General features: G+C 41.9%; 1 protein-coding gene across 1 annotated transcript in view; it reads right to left on the bottom strand.

The window, feature by feature from the left end:
- Positions 1 to 12,886, bottom strand: part of ADAMTS2 (ADAM metallopeptidase with thrombospondin type 1 motif 2) — a 174,455-nt gene that overhangs the window by 98,652 nt on the left and 62,917 nt on the right. Inside the window, exon 3 of the mRNA XM_054642736.2 lies at positions 12,554 to 12,713. Coding sequence (XP_054498711.2) covers positions 12,554 to 12,713 — 160 coding nt within the window. The remainder of the gene's footprint in view (positions 1 to 12,553; positions 12,714 to 12,886) is intronic.

Raw genomic sequence — 12,886 nt, 5'->3', positions numbered from 1 at the left:
TAATTCTAATTCTAATTCTGGCCATGTGCCCTTCCCACCCATATCCCACCACCACCACCAATGACCAGTGGAACAGAAGCACAAAGGGCCACCTCAAGCTCCCCAAAGTCTGTTAGCACCTGGAATTAAAGGATAATAAGAGTTGCTACAACATTTTTGCAATCATCCTACCTCTATTCCACACCAAGCCACAAACACAAACCAGACTCACAGCCAAAAAATGGCAGCAATTAACCCCTTGGGGCTGGAATGTGATGTTACTCACCACCAGTGTAGTCTTAAACAAAACTTCCACTTAACTTTCAAGCCCAGATTTTATTCCAAAGCCTGTGTTTTCTTGTCTGCATTTTGTTGCTATGTTGTTGCCTGCACATTTTGCAGGCATGGTAGATTTTGCCAGTCTTCCAAAAATATTCTGCTTCAGTAATATATGACCTGCAGGTTAATATCTGAAATGCTACAATGGGTTGCCATGGAAATGTCAATACCACCCATTTCTCTGCACACATTTAATTGGGATATCCTAGAAAAATACCTGGAAATTTAGTAATTATATTCAAGTCATCTTACAGTGACTCAAAATTAGATTTTACCCTTTTCATATATTTTACTCCATTGAAGTTGGAGCAGCTTTTTTGGGCTTCCTAGGACATTTAATACCCTTAGCTGGAGACTTTGGGCTGCTTTTTTGTAAATATTTCATAGTTTAACAAGCCTCCAGAGGCTCTGCTTAAAGAAAAACTCAGCAAAAAATACTTCAGCTTGTGAGTAGAATATGAAGTTAACATGTATGCTTTTCAGCCGGCTCTTTAGTCAACAATTTCTTAGGAGGCACCAGGAAAAGGCTACATTGAACTGGCAAAAAGAACAGCCAGAAAGTCTGTGAACAAGGACTCAAGCAGAGATTTAATCTATGGCTTTGGACAATATAATATTTTAAGCTCAGGCCCCTGAAAGGTCTGATTCCCCAACCTCAAGAAATACATTTTTTTGATGTATTGAAGAAAGAATCTGCTTTAAAAGCCACACAACAAATAGATACAAGCCCCAAATATCTAGGGTTTGGCATCCCCAGTTTCATTGTGAATAAAATGTAAACGAGAGCTCTGTAAAATGAGATCCAAACTTCTGCCCTGCTCCACAGGGAAAAAGGCATGCACGACTGCAATGTGTTCATTACTATATATAACAGGGTCTCTCTAAAAATGGAAAACCCTAGAAAGAAAGAAACCCAGTACGATGAATGAACTCTGAACACTATCATCTAGCAAAGCTCAATTAGACAAGCAGAATTGCTGCCCACTCAGCAACAACAAAACACAGCTCACAAGAGGTAATTGTCAGTGCTTGCTAATTTCATATATTTTAATAGTCAGGCAAGGGCAGCTTCTCATATCACTGTTTAGATACTGTTGCTACCACTCACACCAGATGCTTTCCCACAAAGTGACCCAGGTTTACTGGTTTGTGGATGAACAGCATTTCCAAAATGTCATGACTCCTCACATCCAAAGATCCATTGAAAAACCTGCATCACTTAAAACCACACCAGCCATTTATTCCTAAAATACTTCACAAAAGGAAAAAAAAAAAAAAAGATGGGGCAGAAAAAAGAAAAAAAATTGTTTCTATTTTTTAAAATTTAAAAAAAAGCCCTGCAGCACCAAGGTAAACCTTCCCTGTCAAGATGCAAGGTGGTTTTTGAAGGAGGTGCAGGAATGGGTGTTTTGGAGGCAGCTGCTTCAGGCACAAAACATTTTATAGTGTCTCTCACTGTTCACAACCTGCAAACACCAACAACTGCAGGATGCCTCCACAAGTACCACAGAATAAAAGATCTCCTTGACAGGCAAACAGACATGGTCACAAAGTGCACAGATACCTGATGAGATTTACAAGTTTAAAAAATTTCTAGAGGTGGCAGTTCATAGAAACCACCATTAGGCTTGTCTTTTCAGGTTACTCTTAGACTGAGCATGTCTTATGTGCAACTCACTCTTTGGGTAAAAGAATCCTTCCTCAAATGTTCTGTAAATAATCACTCCAATGTTTACAAAGCTATGATTGTTGAAGCAATGCTAAAATATTAGTGTTACCAGGAAAAAAAAACAACCCATGTCTCTTAAAATTGACAGTCTGTAATGACCAAACCCTGCAAAATGGAGCAGAGCCCAGGGAAATGAATTTTGATCCAAGGACAACTGTCTGGAGCCCAGCAGTGCTACAGAAGGTGATCCTGAGCACCCTGAGGCTCCTGCAGCAGGACAGCAGCAAGGGCTGAGCCACCAGGGCCGCTGCTCCCAGCTCCTCCCCTGCTCTGCAGGACTTCTGGGCACCCTTCCTCACACACCCACCAGGCAACGCTGCAAAAGGCTGCTGGGAAACCTCGCCTGAAGAGCTGCCTACCTGTGGAACTGCCAGCTCTGAAGTGGAAATAAAACCCATCCCTAACCCCCTCACCATCCAGATTGTGATTAATAATTTTTCCCCTTGAAAGCAGCACACGTTGACGGGCAGCCGAGCCGTGCCAGATGGTCCAGGCACACACACAGAGCTGGAACAAGGAAGAGACTGCACAAAAACTCAGAGATAAAAGGAAGAAGAAAGATGCATCTCAGGCTTTTAATCAAAGAACCTGCTGACAGATGAAATACACAGAATTTAACCCATTAACAAGAACTGCAGTTTGATGAGCTGAGCAACAATATCACATAGAACATTAGGAACCTGTTGGTCTGCAGGAGACTTCACCTTTTGCACAGGAATGGGACAAGTGGACACCAGAACCAGGTGCCACTCTCTGAGGGTCTCTTTCCAGAAATGCAGCCAGTGGAGCACAGGGTCTCCATGGGCATTGAGGAAAGCAATGCAGTGATTCAATTGCTTGCCTTGGCTCTTTTGGAACACTCAACAGCTTCCAGTTGGTGGCTGCATCCCTTCCAGCAATGAGGCTCAGGTAGCAACAGCTGGCAAGAGACTGTGGCCAGTGAGAGAGGGGACTGTCATTAGCAGGGTGTTGCACTGCTTTAAACCAATTCCCAGACCATGCCTTTGCTCTCACTGCAGTAGTAAAGCTTCAGTAATGGAGTATCAGGATGCAGGTGTGTGCAGGAGTGTTGCAGGGATCAAGAAAACACCTCTATATTAACAAATAGTCATTGTTTGGCTTGAAAATTCATCATGGTCCAAGCCAGTCCTGCTGACAGACCATTTGTAATCTAATATGCAAGTGTTAAGTAAAACAACTCCCAAGGTTTATATTCAAATGAGCAAAGACATTTAAATTCAAACTATTACCAGCAAATATGTAATATGGGACTTTATGACCTACACAGTTTGGGACAAAATATTTAGAAAAAAACAATATAAATCATTTGTAACACAATCATTTAGAAAAAGCAGAGCTTGCACTCATAGTTTGCAGTAACAGTTTCTGTTACTGCTTTATCCCACTTAGCCACTGTTTTGAAACAGTGTTTCTGCTCTATGGAAAAGCACAAATTTTCAAGAAGAAATTCATTCACTACTGTTACCAAACTGCAGATCCAAAGCAACTATAATCAAAAACCTTGCTGTTTTCCTCCTGGGCTAAGACATTCTTGCCTTTTAGAATTTCAGGAAAGCACAGGGGAAAAGAACCTTGCACTAGCTGAAAGGAAAGTTAACACTGCTGTTGCTTGTTCTTCAAATGAAAGTTATTTTTACCTGAAAAGTCCAAGCAGCCCCAAGCACTGCTTAGAGAACTCAAAACACAAAAAGCACCAAAAAAATATAATGAAGAGTCACAAATGGTTATGGAAAGTTATTACCAAGGCTGGGCAGACCAGGCACCTCCTTCATACCAACCACCGGGTTGCCACAGGTGCACTGCCCACCTCCTGCAGGGTGTAACACATGCTTGGCTAAAGCATAAACATCCAAGAAGCACGAGCTTCCCTGCTCATCCCTGCACTGGCACACACCAGGGGCAGAATCTGCATCCTCCTCTCAGCCTGCCTAAGAAGGCAGAAGTGCTCTGTGTCCTGCAGTCCCCCCAGCAGCAGCACTGGTGGGCAGCAGTCCTGCCCTGCTCAGCTCCCCCAGCACTGCTGGCTCTCACTGACCCACACAGGATCTGTGGCTGCAGGGGGGAGGCAGGACAAGCAGGAGTCCTGGTCTGGCTCTAGGGCAGGGGGGAGAACAGCTTTTAAGGGGAACAGTGCATAATGCAGGGTTTCAATACATTATATAATGCAGAACTCAGCATATACAGAGTCAGCTAAACAAACAGCCCTTCAGCTCAGGCAGGGGCTTTTGCTTTGGAGGTGCCCAATGATGTCAGGCTGAAGGACCAGCTCTGGGCACTGAAAGGTTCTCCTTTAAACCAGCATTGACCTCATGAGCAACACAGGGGTGTAGGGAAGTGTCGTGGCAGCCATGAAAATCAGTGCAGAGTAAGACCAAGCCATTTGTTTGTCATTCTCCATCTGGGCTCACACCACCATAAGTGCAGAGACCTCTCCAGTGCTCCTTCTGCAAGCATCAAGATAACAGCACCACACAGCACTGCTGCTCCAGCCAGCCCATGAGGAGCACATCTCACAGAGCTGACAACAATCAGAACCAGCTGGAATACATCTTTAATCCTTGGACCACTTCACAAGGCCTCACATGTGGCTCTCCTGTTGTGAGAAATGATAGAAATGTAGACATTTGAAGGATATGCATCTCTCTTGAAGCTCTGGGCTTGTCCATCACTTTCACTTGATGATGTCTTTCAGCCTCATCAAACCACTGCATCATCATCATCATCATCATGGACAGCAGATGAAATTTATGTCACACTTTTTGTCAGAAAACACTTTAAACTGAAAACACTTATCGGCATTTTCTACTTAGAGCTTATTTTAGTGGTGCCTACCAGATGCTATTTTGTGTATTGTTATTAAACACAGAGTTTGAATCCCATGGTACAAAACAGCAAACACTACATGCTACCCATATTTTTGAATTCTCACTGTCAGAATCCATTTCCTAAACAGAGATACGGGTTGCAGAACACTTTCAGTTTGTCAAGACAGAATATTAAGGTCTTTCTGTAAACAAGTTTCTCCCTCTTTGAGCCTGGCAGGACCTGCTGGATCCTCGCCATCCTCTGTTTTTCTCAGCAGGTTGGACGACACGAACACAGCTTGTAAATAAACAAACCACAACAGGATGACACTTCACAGAAAAACATACCAGTAAATGTGAAATTGCAAGAACCTTGTGGGTGTGCACATGCATTTTCATAAGGCAAACCTCCCCACACGCCTGTGGGCGGCTGCACACCCTCACACATGAGAGCTCTGGCTGGGCTTCTGCAGGCAAAGTCTGACTTCCCAGCTGCTGCTCCAGTGAACTCTGCCCTTCCACAGGGCTTTTACCAGCAAGACATGGGGTCAGCTTGCAGTGAAAACAAGGTTTATGTCACCCTCATCCAAAAGGCAAATATTTTGATCTCTCTTTCCTCCCAGGAGACTGGGAGGCTAAATCCATTAAGGATTGTGAGATCAATGGATAGTAGAAGGAAGTTCACAAAAATGAACTTTAATGAAATCTGCTGAAAATGTTTTGTCTTTATAAGCAAGTGTTGATTAAATGTAAACACAAACAAGTGATTAATCAACCTCAGTTTCACATTGCCCAAAGCTGAATTTAGGATGTGAAAGAAGGATAGAAGGATTAGCTGATACAAGGATGTAAAAAATAAAATGAGTGCTTTCTCAATATTTTCATCAGAGCTGATCACAAAAATTTTACAGGAGTATTCATATGAGAACTGAAAACTTGTTTCATAGGCCAATATCAGCTTTATCTTTTTTTTTATATTTAGTAACATTTGGTAATATTCAACTCCAGCTATAAGCTGTTCACAGCAATCATTTTGGAGAGCCTTATAGAGCTTGAATTTAGCAGAGGAGCTAAAATGAACTCATCAGTTAAGAATTAAATTAATTTTATTTTTATATTAGCTGTCAATGCAGGCAAATCAGTGATATTTAAACAAGTACAAATAATTAAGTCCTTCACCCTTAATCAATGCATATCTGAATGGAAGTAACTTGCTCCAGTAACTTGCCTCATAACCACAACAGAAACCCATTCAGAATAAAAATCCATTTAGCCTAAGTTAGGTACCTGAATCCCACTGAAATCAATTTGATTTAAGTACCTGCTCAAAGCTGAGCCTGCACTGAAGTGTTTCCTCAAAGTCTACACAGATCCCAAGCTGCCTAATGAGAAAGGCAGGGACAAATACAGAACCTGAGCTTCTTCACATGCTATCATTATGTTCCTGTATTCCAGGAAGATAATAATAGTTTAGCAACAATTTATTACAGCTTGGTGGGGTGTGTGGGACAGGGAGATGACAGCTCAGTGCCAGGAACCTGTAGTGGAGCTGGGCCAGGTGGAAGCTCTGCTCCAGCTCCAGGCCACCCCACCAATTTTTACCTTTGTACCAGAGGATTTGTGTTCCTGGTGAAACAAAATTGTGCTGCAGCAACTACAGATTTGATATCATGAAGAAATAATAATGAGAAACTATTTCATGAACGTTCAATAATTCTGGAAGTGATTTAGAGCACCTGGAAAAAGGAGATGTTTAATTAAAAGAAAAATCCTTTGAAGATGCAATTTACTTCCCAAAGCACTCCAAAATTCAAGAAAGCACACTGCAAAGGTAGCCCACACAGCTTTGCTGTGGTCCTGATATGCATATGCCTCACCACGCAGCAGTAGCTACATGAGCACATCCCCATCGAAAAACTGAGCAAAATTATTGATATTGAGAAAAAATCAACCCAATTCATTTCATAATAATTTTATTTCCAAGCAAAATGAAACTGACAACCCCAGAAGCACTGGGGGGTTTGACTTTTTACCTGACACCATTCTGTGGCCCTGCTAAGGCCACCCACTGAGGAAGTCCATGGCAGAAATCTCCATCACCTCTGGAGGAAAATAGGCTGTTCCTGGCATTTCCCATCCAGTACCTTGAAGAGCATTGTTCATCAGCCTCCACCTGCTCATCCCACATGATTTACTGCACAACTGTAAAAGTAGAAACCTTTAGCTTTTTCCCCAAAATTACTGCAAATATCTCATTTGCCTAGCAAAGAACTGCCTGATCAGCTGTAATGCAGGTGGCTGGGAAGGGTGACATCCCATGGCCTAAGATCATTTTCCCTGGAGATTTGTTTTTCCCATGAGTGCCTAACCTTGCTTCTGAATCAAAAGCTGATTTGCCACTGAATTCTCAATCTTCCTCTTCCCAGAAATCTCCATTAATCTGCAATGTGGAATTCAGAGAAAACCCAGGACAGGAGAGAAAGACAGATGTATTTATCATGCACAGATGATGTAGGAAGGAGACAAAAAATATTGTCATCAGAGTCTTACTGACTGCAAAATAAGGGAGCAGTAATTAATCAGCAAGAGTGCAAGCTGAGAGGAAATATTGATTGGATTTGGAGAAACTTCAGTTTCCTGAAGAAACTGTTCCCCTGCAAAGGTAACCAGGAAAGTTGTGTAAATTAGAATGGCAGCTGGCCAGCCAGCAGCCAGTCTGAGCCATTTCAGGCAATCCAGAAAAATATACACCAGATGCACGTTGGTTTCTAAAGAGTAATTTAAATACATTAGTAAATCAATGGCATTGACAGTTTGATGGACTATGATGAAGGAGTCTTCCTCTGAAATATCATCTCCAAAACCTGCAAAGCTCTGGCAATTGAGTTGTTACAACTTTATCATACTTTTAACTTTCATCTTTTCAAAAAACTTCCAGAGTGGAGCTCTTTCAGCTTAATTTTACATGGATTTCTCCCCTGCTGACTGGCCCCTATCTTTTTAGGGTTCCTAAATGTCAAAGAGTGGAGGGCCAGGATATGCCAGTGAGAGGACTGAGGACCAGCTCTGCTCTGTCAGTTTGGGTCTGGCAGAAAGATGCTGGCTACCACTATTGAGTAGAAACAGTAAATTATTTCTTTTTATCTTTTTATCTGACTGGCATGTAGTTACTGCTAGGGGGATGATTTTACCTCAATGTAAAAATAAAACAAAATAGTTGAAAAATTTACCAAAAAAAAGTAATAAAAATAAATGATGGGGTTTGTCCCAGGAAGAACATCAGAGGGTCACATTAAATGATCACATTATTCAGCACCAAGGCACAACTCCTCTGCAGGTCTGACCTCCAGCAACCCCAAGTATTGCCAAGGGAAGAGGTCACAAATCTCCAGCAGAGCTGTGGGATTGTCCACCCTGTCAGCCCAGAGCTATTCATGATGGGACTTGTGTCAGACTCTGCTTGGCCATTCCAAGGGATTTAATTGGCACTTACAGAAACAAAAACGTTCTGGTTTAAGCACATTTGGAGAGTTACCTTACTGTCTTCATCAGTAATAAACTGTTCTTGGCTAAGGTCATCTTTCATCTGCACAGTAAATAAAACTGTCACTAAAGCTGAGTTTCTGTTTCTCATCAATCATACAATACAATAAAACTCAGAGCACAGTACTTAAACAACATTTTTTAGAGAAAAGGCAAACCTTAAGGAAGTTTTAGTATAATCATTTCCTTTCAGCTGATCAACATAACAGACACAGTAATTTAGGTGGAGAAATGTGATATTAAAGCTTACAAGCCTGATAATCAGATTGCCTTTAGAGGCAAAAATCAAGCTAGCTTTCCAGGCCTCACCATAACCATTAATTAAATACTTAGCACCTCTTCAGTTAACATTCAAAGAACATTTAAGCAAAAACCCAGCAGTTTCAAGAAAAAACAACCCACTCTAGCTTATCTATTTAATTCCAGTTCTATTATGTAGGTAGTTTTACTGCTATCAAGGAACATTTCTCATGTTTGTAAGAAGGAATTCAACTGGAAATATTAAAATATGTTCAACATGATGCTTATTTTTATCTAAAGGAAGATAAATTGTTATATGTATGCAAGCACTAAAAGCAGTTGCCAGAGAAAATAGGATTTATTCTCACCACACCTGCAATATTTCAGCCACTACATGAAAATATTTCTCTTTCTGAAACAATTAGCCTAATTTGTAGTGAGCTCACACAGACTTTCACAGGATTACTCTGCTGAAGATTATTACTTGTCTAAAATATGATGCTTACATTTTTCCAGTACATTAACAAATAGCATTTTTTGAGAAAAGACCAGGCAGAAAAGTTACACCCCATGCTCTGCAATTCCCCCAAACCCCAGATAATCCCACACCAGTCAAAACAAATGATTCAGGTTGCCAAAACAAGTAGTTACACTTCCCAATCTTCTGATAACGTTTTGCGTAAATGCAGAAGCGAATCTGGCACAGTCTGGAACCAGGGCAGGGCAGATCTCTCCGAGCACATTCCACTTTCCAAAACCCAGCACGCCAGCAGAGCCTTCATAACACAAGATGCACACCTTGATCTCTGCAGGGCTTAGGAGGTTGTGGGGCTTCATTGTTTACAATTTTCAGACAGATGGAATCTCGTTTTTTCTCATTATAATATAAAAGATAGATAACAGTGCATGGAAAATGCTAGAAAAACCCTGCTGTCAGGTCCATCTCACCACATCTGTTGACATAATTTAGAATTTATTTACATGGTGTGGAAAATGCAATTTTATGTATTTTTTTAGGTTGTTTTTTGAATACTCACTCCCAAGCAGTCAATGGATCTTTCATTAGTCCTGGCTGCCTTTTGGGGTGTTCAGCTGCCCCCCAGCCTCAGGGACCTTTGTGTCATTGCCTTGCAGCCCCGGGCTGGAGAGGATGCACATTGCCTGGGGGCATGGAGTTCTTCAACAAACAACCCTCCAAAACAACTGCATTTAGCAGAAAATCCCAAACCCTTGTGCCTTGTGAGGTCCAGCGTGGCCACCGCCCGCTGCACACCCAAGACCTTGAAATGGTGGCTGATCCTCTCAACTCCAAGTTCATGGAGTTTTCAATTCCTTCACCTCCTGTTTCACTGAGGAGAGAACAGCTTGTCCTATTTCTTGTGAAAAGAGTGCCAAAGATAGGAATATTTATAAGGAATTTGTATCTATCTATCCAAACCAAAACATTCAAAAATCATGACTCACAATCCCCTCCCAAATCATGGGATTAAATTAACATATCATGGGATTTTAAAAGATGCTGTTTTAAAAATTATGGAATACTTAAATTTTGTTTGTCACGCATTACCTTAAAATATTTACATAGCCAGAAACTACACATTTTTATCAACAGTTAAAAGAACCAGAAGCTTACCTAGGGAAAAAAAATCATCACATATTCATAAGATTCCTGGAGGCTGGACCTTTAAAAATAGTCCAAGTGTTACAATTCATCACATGTAAATTTATGGGATTTGGCAACAATGCACTTGTCTCCAGGGATATTGGAAAGAGGGGGAGTGCTCTTGGTTAACCTTTTTTTTTTTTTTAATAGATACAGCATGCTGAAAGTGCCCTACTAAGTATTTCCTAACTCAGCCCATCAATCAGTTTAGAACACTATGGAAACACACAGCAGAGTGTGCTTATCAATGCCCAATCACTAAATATTTTGGTGTTTGCTAACCAAAACTCAATGCATTCTGGAAAAAGACCAAGTGGAAAATAAAATTACAATTTGTGAAAGCACATCCTGTCCATGCCTTTTGCCTAGAGCAATCAGAGGTGGGAAGCCAGATTTAATAAAAAAAATGTAGAGAACAAACCATTTTCAAGTGGTTGTTCACTTTTTTTTATTAAAGACAAAGACAATTTCATGAAAAAAAATTCCCTTTACCCTACAGTTTTTATTTTTACTGACTTTTGGTAACAGTGGGGTTTTTTTCCAAAATAAAAACTAAGTTTCCAAATCAAAAGGTGATGGTGTAGAAGGGAAGATTACTGCCCTCAGCATTCTTTCCTTAGTTTAAAAATTTGAAATATCACAACTATTCCTACCTGTCCCCACACCTGCTGTACCAGACAAGGTCACTGCTTCTTCTCAGCCCAGCCTCCCTTTTGCTTTTCAATCCCACAGTGCTGGCTGGTGGCTGTGATTACTTTGTGCCTTTTTACCACAGTTTGCAAACTCCAGCCCCGGCACAGGGGAGGTGACAGACACCAAGTCTGGTGGCATCAGACACGGCGTGTGGCTTTGCTGCCAGGTACAGGCTGCATCTCAGCCACTGCTGACAGAGCCTCCTCCAGCAGGTACCAGGTGCCAGTAACTGGAGCTGATCTACAGTTTGTGCTGTTCTGTGTACCAGACTCCTACTCCTGAGGAATATTTACCATCCAAAACCAAAAATACTGCCATAAGGTGCGAACAACATCAAGTCTCTTTTGTTTAAGAGGAAACACAGCGAGCTGCTGGCATTTCCCAACATGCAATAATTTTATAAACATTCACTAATAGAGCAGCTTCCACCATACCTACCATCCAACCCTTCTGGGACTGTGGCATTCAGACTCCTGCATTACCCAGATCTGCTCTACAGTGAGTACAAAGGCAACAAGAAGAACTCACCAAAGCACTGTGTCAATCACAAAATTCACAGGTCACTTCCAAAGCGGAGAAAAAAAAAATGGGTTGAATGATATTGCTTGCTTTCTTTTTAATCCTTGTTCCAACCTGAACAGTGAGAAATTTATATTGTTCACGGGGCCCAAATTTCAGTGCCTCATCCCTGTGGCCCTCTGTTCCTTCCTTCCTATACTTGAAACCCCACTATACTGAAATAAGATAATACCAGGGTATGAGTGACAAACAACTCTGCAGTTTGGTACACACATTTGGAACAAAAATGCAGCTATTTTGTTGTTTCCACTCAAATGACCCAGTTAATTTCAGTGTTAACATCAGCTGTCAAAACATCCTCTTAGCAGATTTGCATCCCTTATTTATTCAGAAAAAAAGGTGCAATAACCAGGCAGTTATCAGAGAAACAGAAAACACTACACAGAATGGGTGTTTATATTTAATTCTTGCTATTCCATCACTGTCTATCACATACTTAGTACATTATATTCCATACTTGTTAATACATAAATAAGTCCAGAAAGTTTGTGTTCATGCTGGAGATACCCTTATTTTCCTTTGGGGACTAATGCAGCCCAGTGAAGACACTGTCAATGAAGCCCATGTACCATGCCAGCCTCAGTGTCCTGCTTGCAGCCTTCCAACACAGCCTTTGCAGAGCCAGCACTGCCACCTGTCCCAGCAGCCACAGCCAGCTCTGCACTGCTGTCACCCACCATCCACTTTCTCTGCTCTGGCCCAGGGCTTGGGGACACACACAACTTTTTGTTGGCCATCTCTGGAGCCAAGGAAACTCCTCAAGGCAAAGACAGTGCCACCATCCCAGAGATAGTTTTGGCTGCTGCACTGTTTGCTTAGCCCCTAGGAAGTGTTCAACACATTCCCTACTTTTCCTTCCTTGGAGGGAGAGCACATTTCCACTCTGAAGGATAAAAAGCCAGAGGTAGCAGATGACATTGGCTCCGTGCCTTCAGCTGCACCTCATCCCAGAACCCGCCTTACCTCTGTACACAGTATCCACGTTCTCACCAGGAAGCCGCTTCCTGGCAGCTGCTCTGCGATAGACCACGTGTGTTCTGCCTCCTCCCTCCTCCTCCTCCAGGGCCCCCCTCTCCAGAGGTTCGATGAAGAACTCGTCCTTGTCCGTGCGGATCATGCCAGCCTGCAGCACAGGGCAGAGATGGAGCACTTTGCATTACTGCACGTACAGCAGGCACTGCCAGCAAACAGTTACAATATGCTTAAGCACACTTTAGTGCTCTCTAGAGAGCAATTAGGATGCAGAGAGGAAACCAGGTGAATTCTTTATTAGAGCAAAACAAAGCATCGTTTTCC

The sequence above is a fragment of the Agelaius phoeniceus genome, chromosome 15 (genome assembly GCF_051311805.1).
Source record: "Agelaius phoeniceus isolate bAgePho1 chromosome 15, bAgePho1.hap1, whole genome shotgun sequence".
Lineage (NCBI taxonomy): Eukaryota > Metazoa > Chordata > Aves > Passeriformes > Icteridae > Agelaius > Agelaius phoeniceus.
The sequence above is the reverse complement of the archived record's forward strand: the minus strand, read 5'-3'. Positions and strand labels throughout refer to the sequence as shown.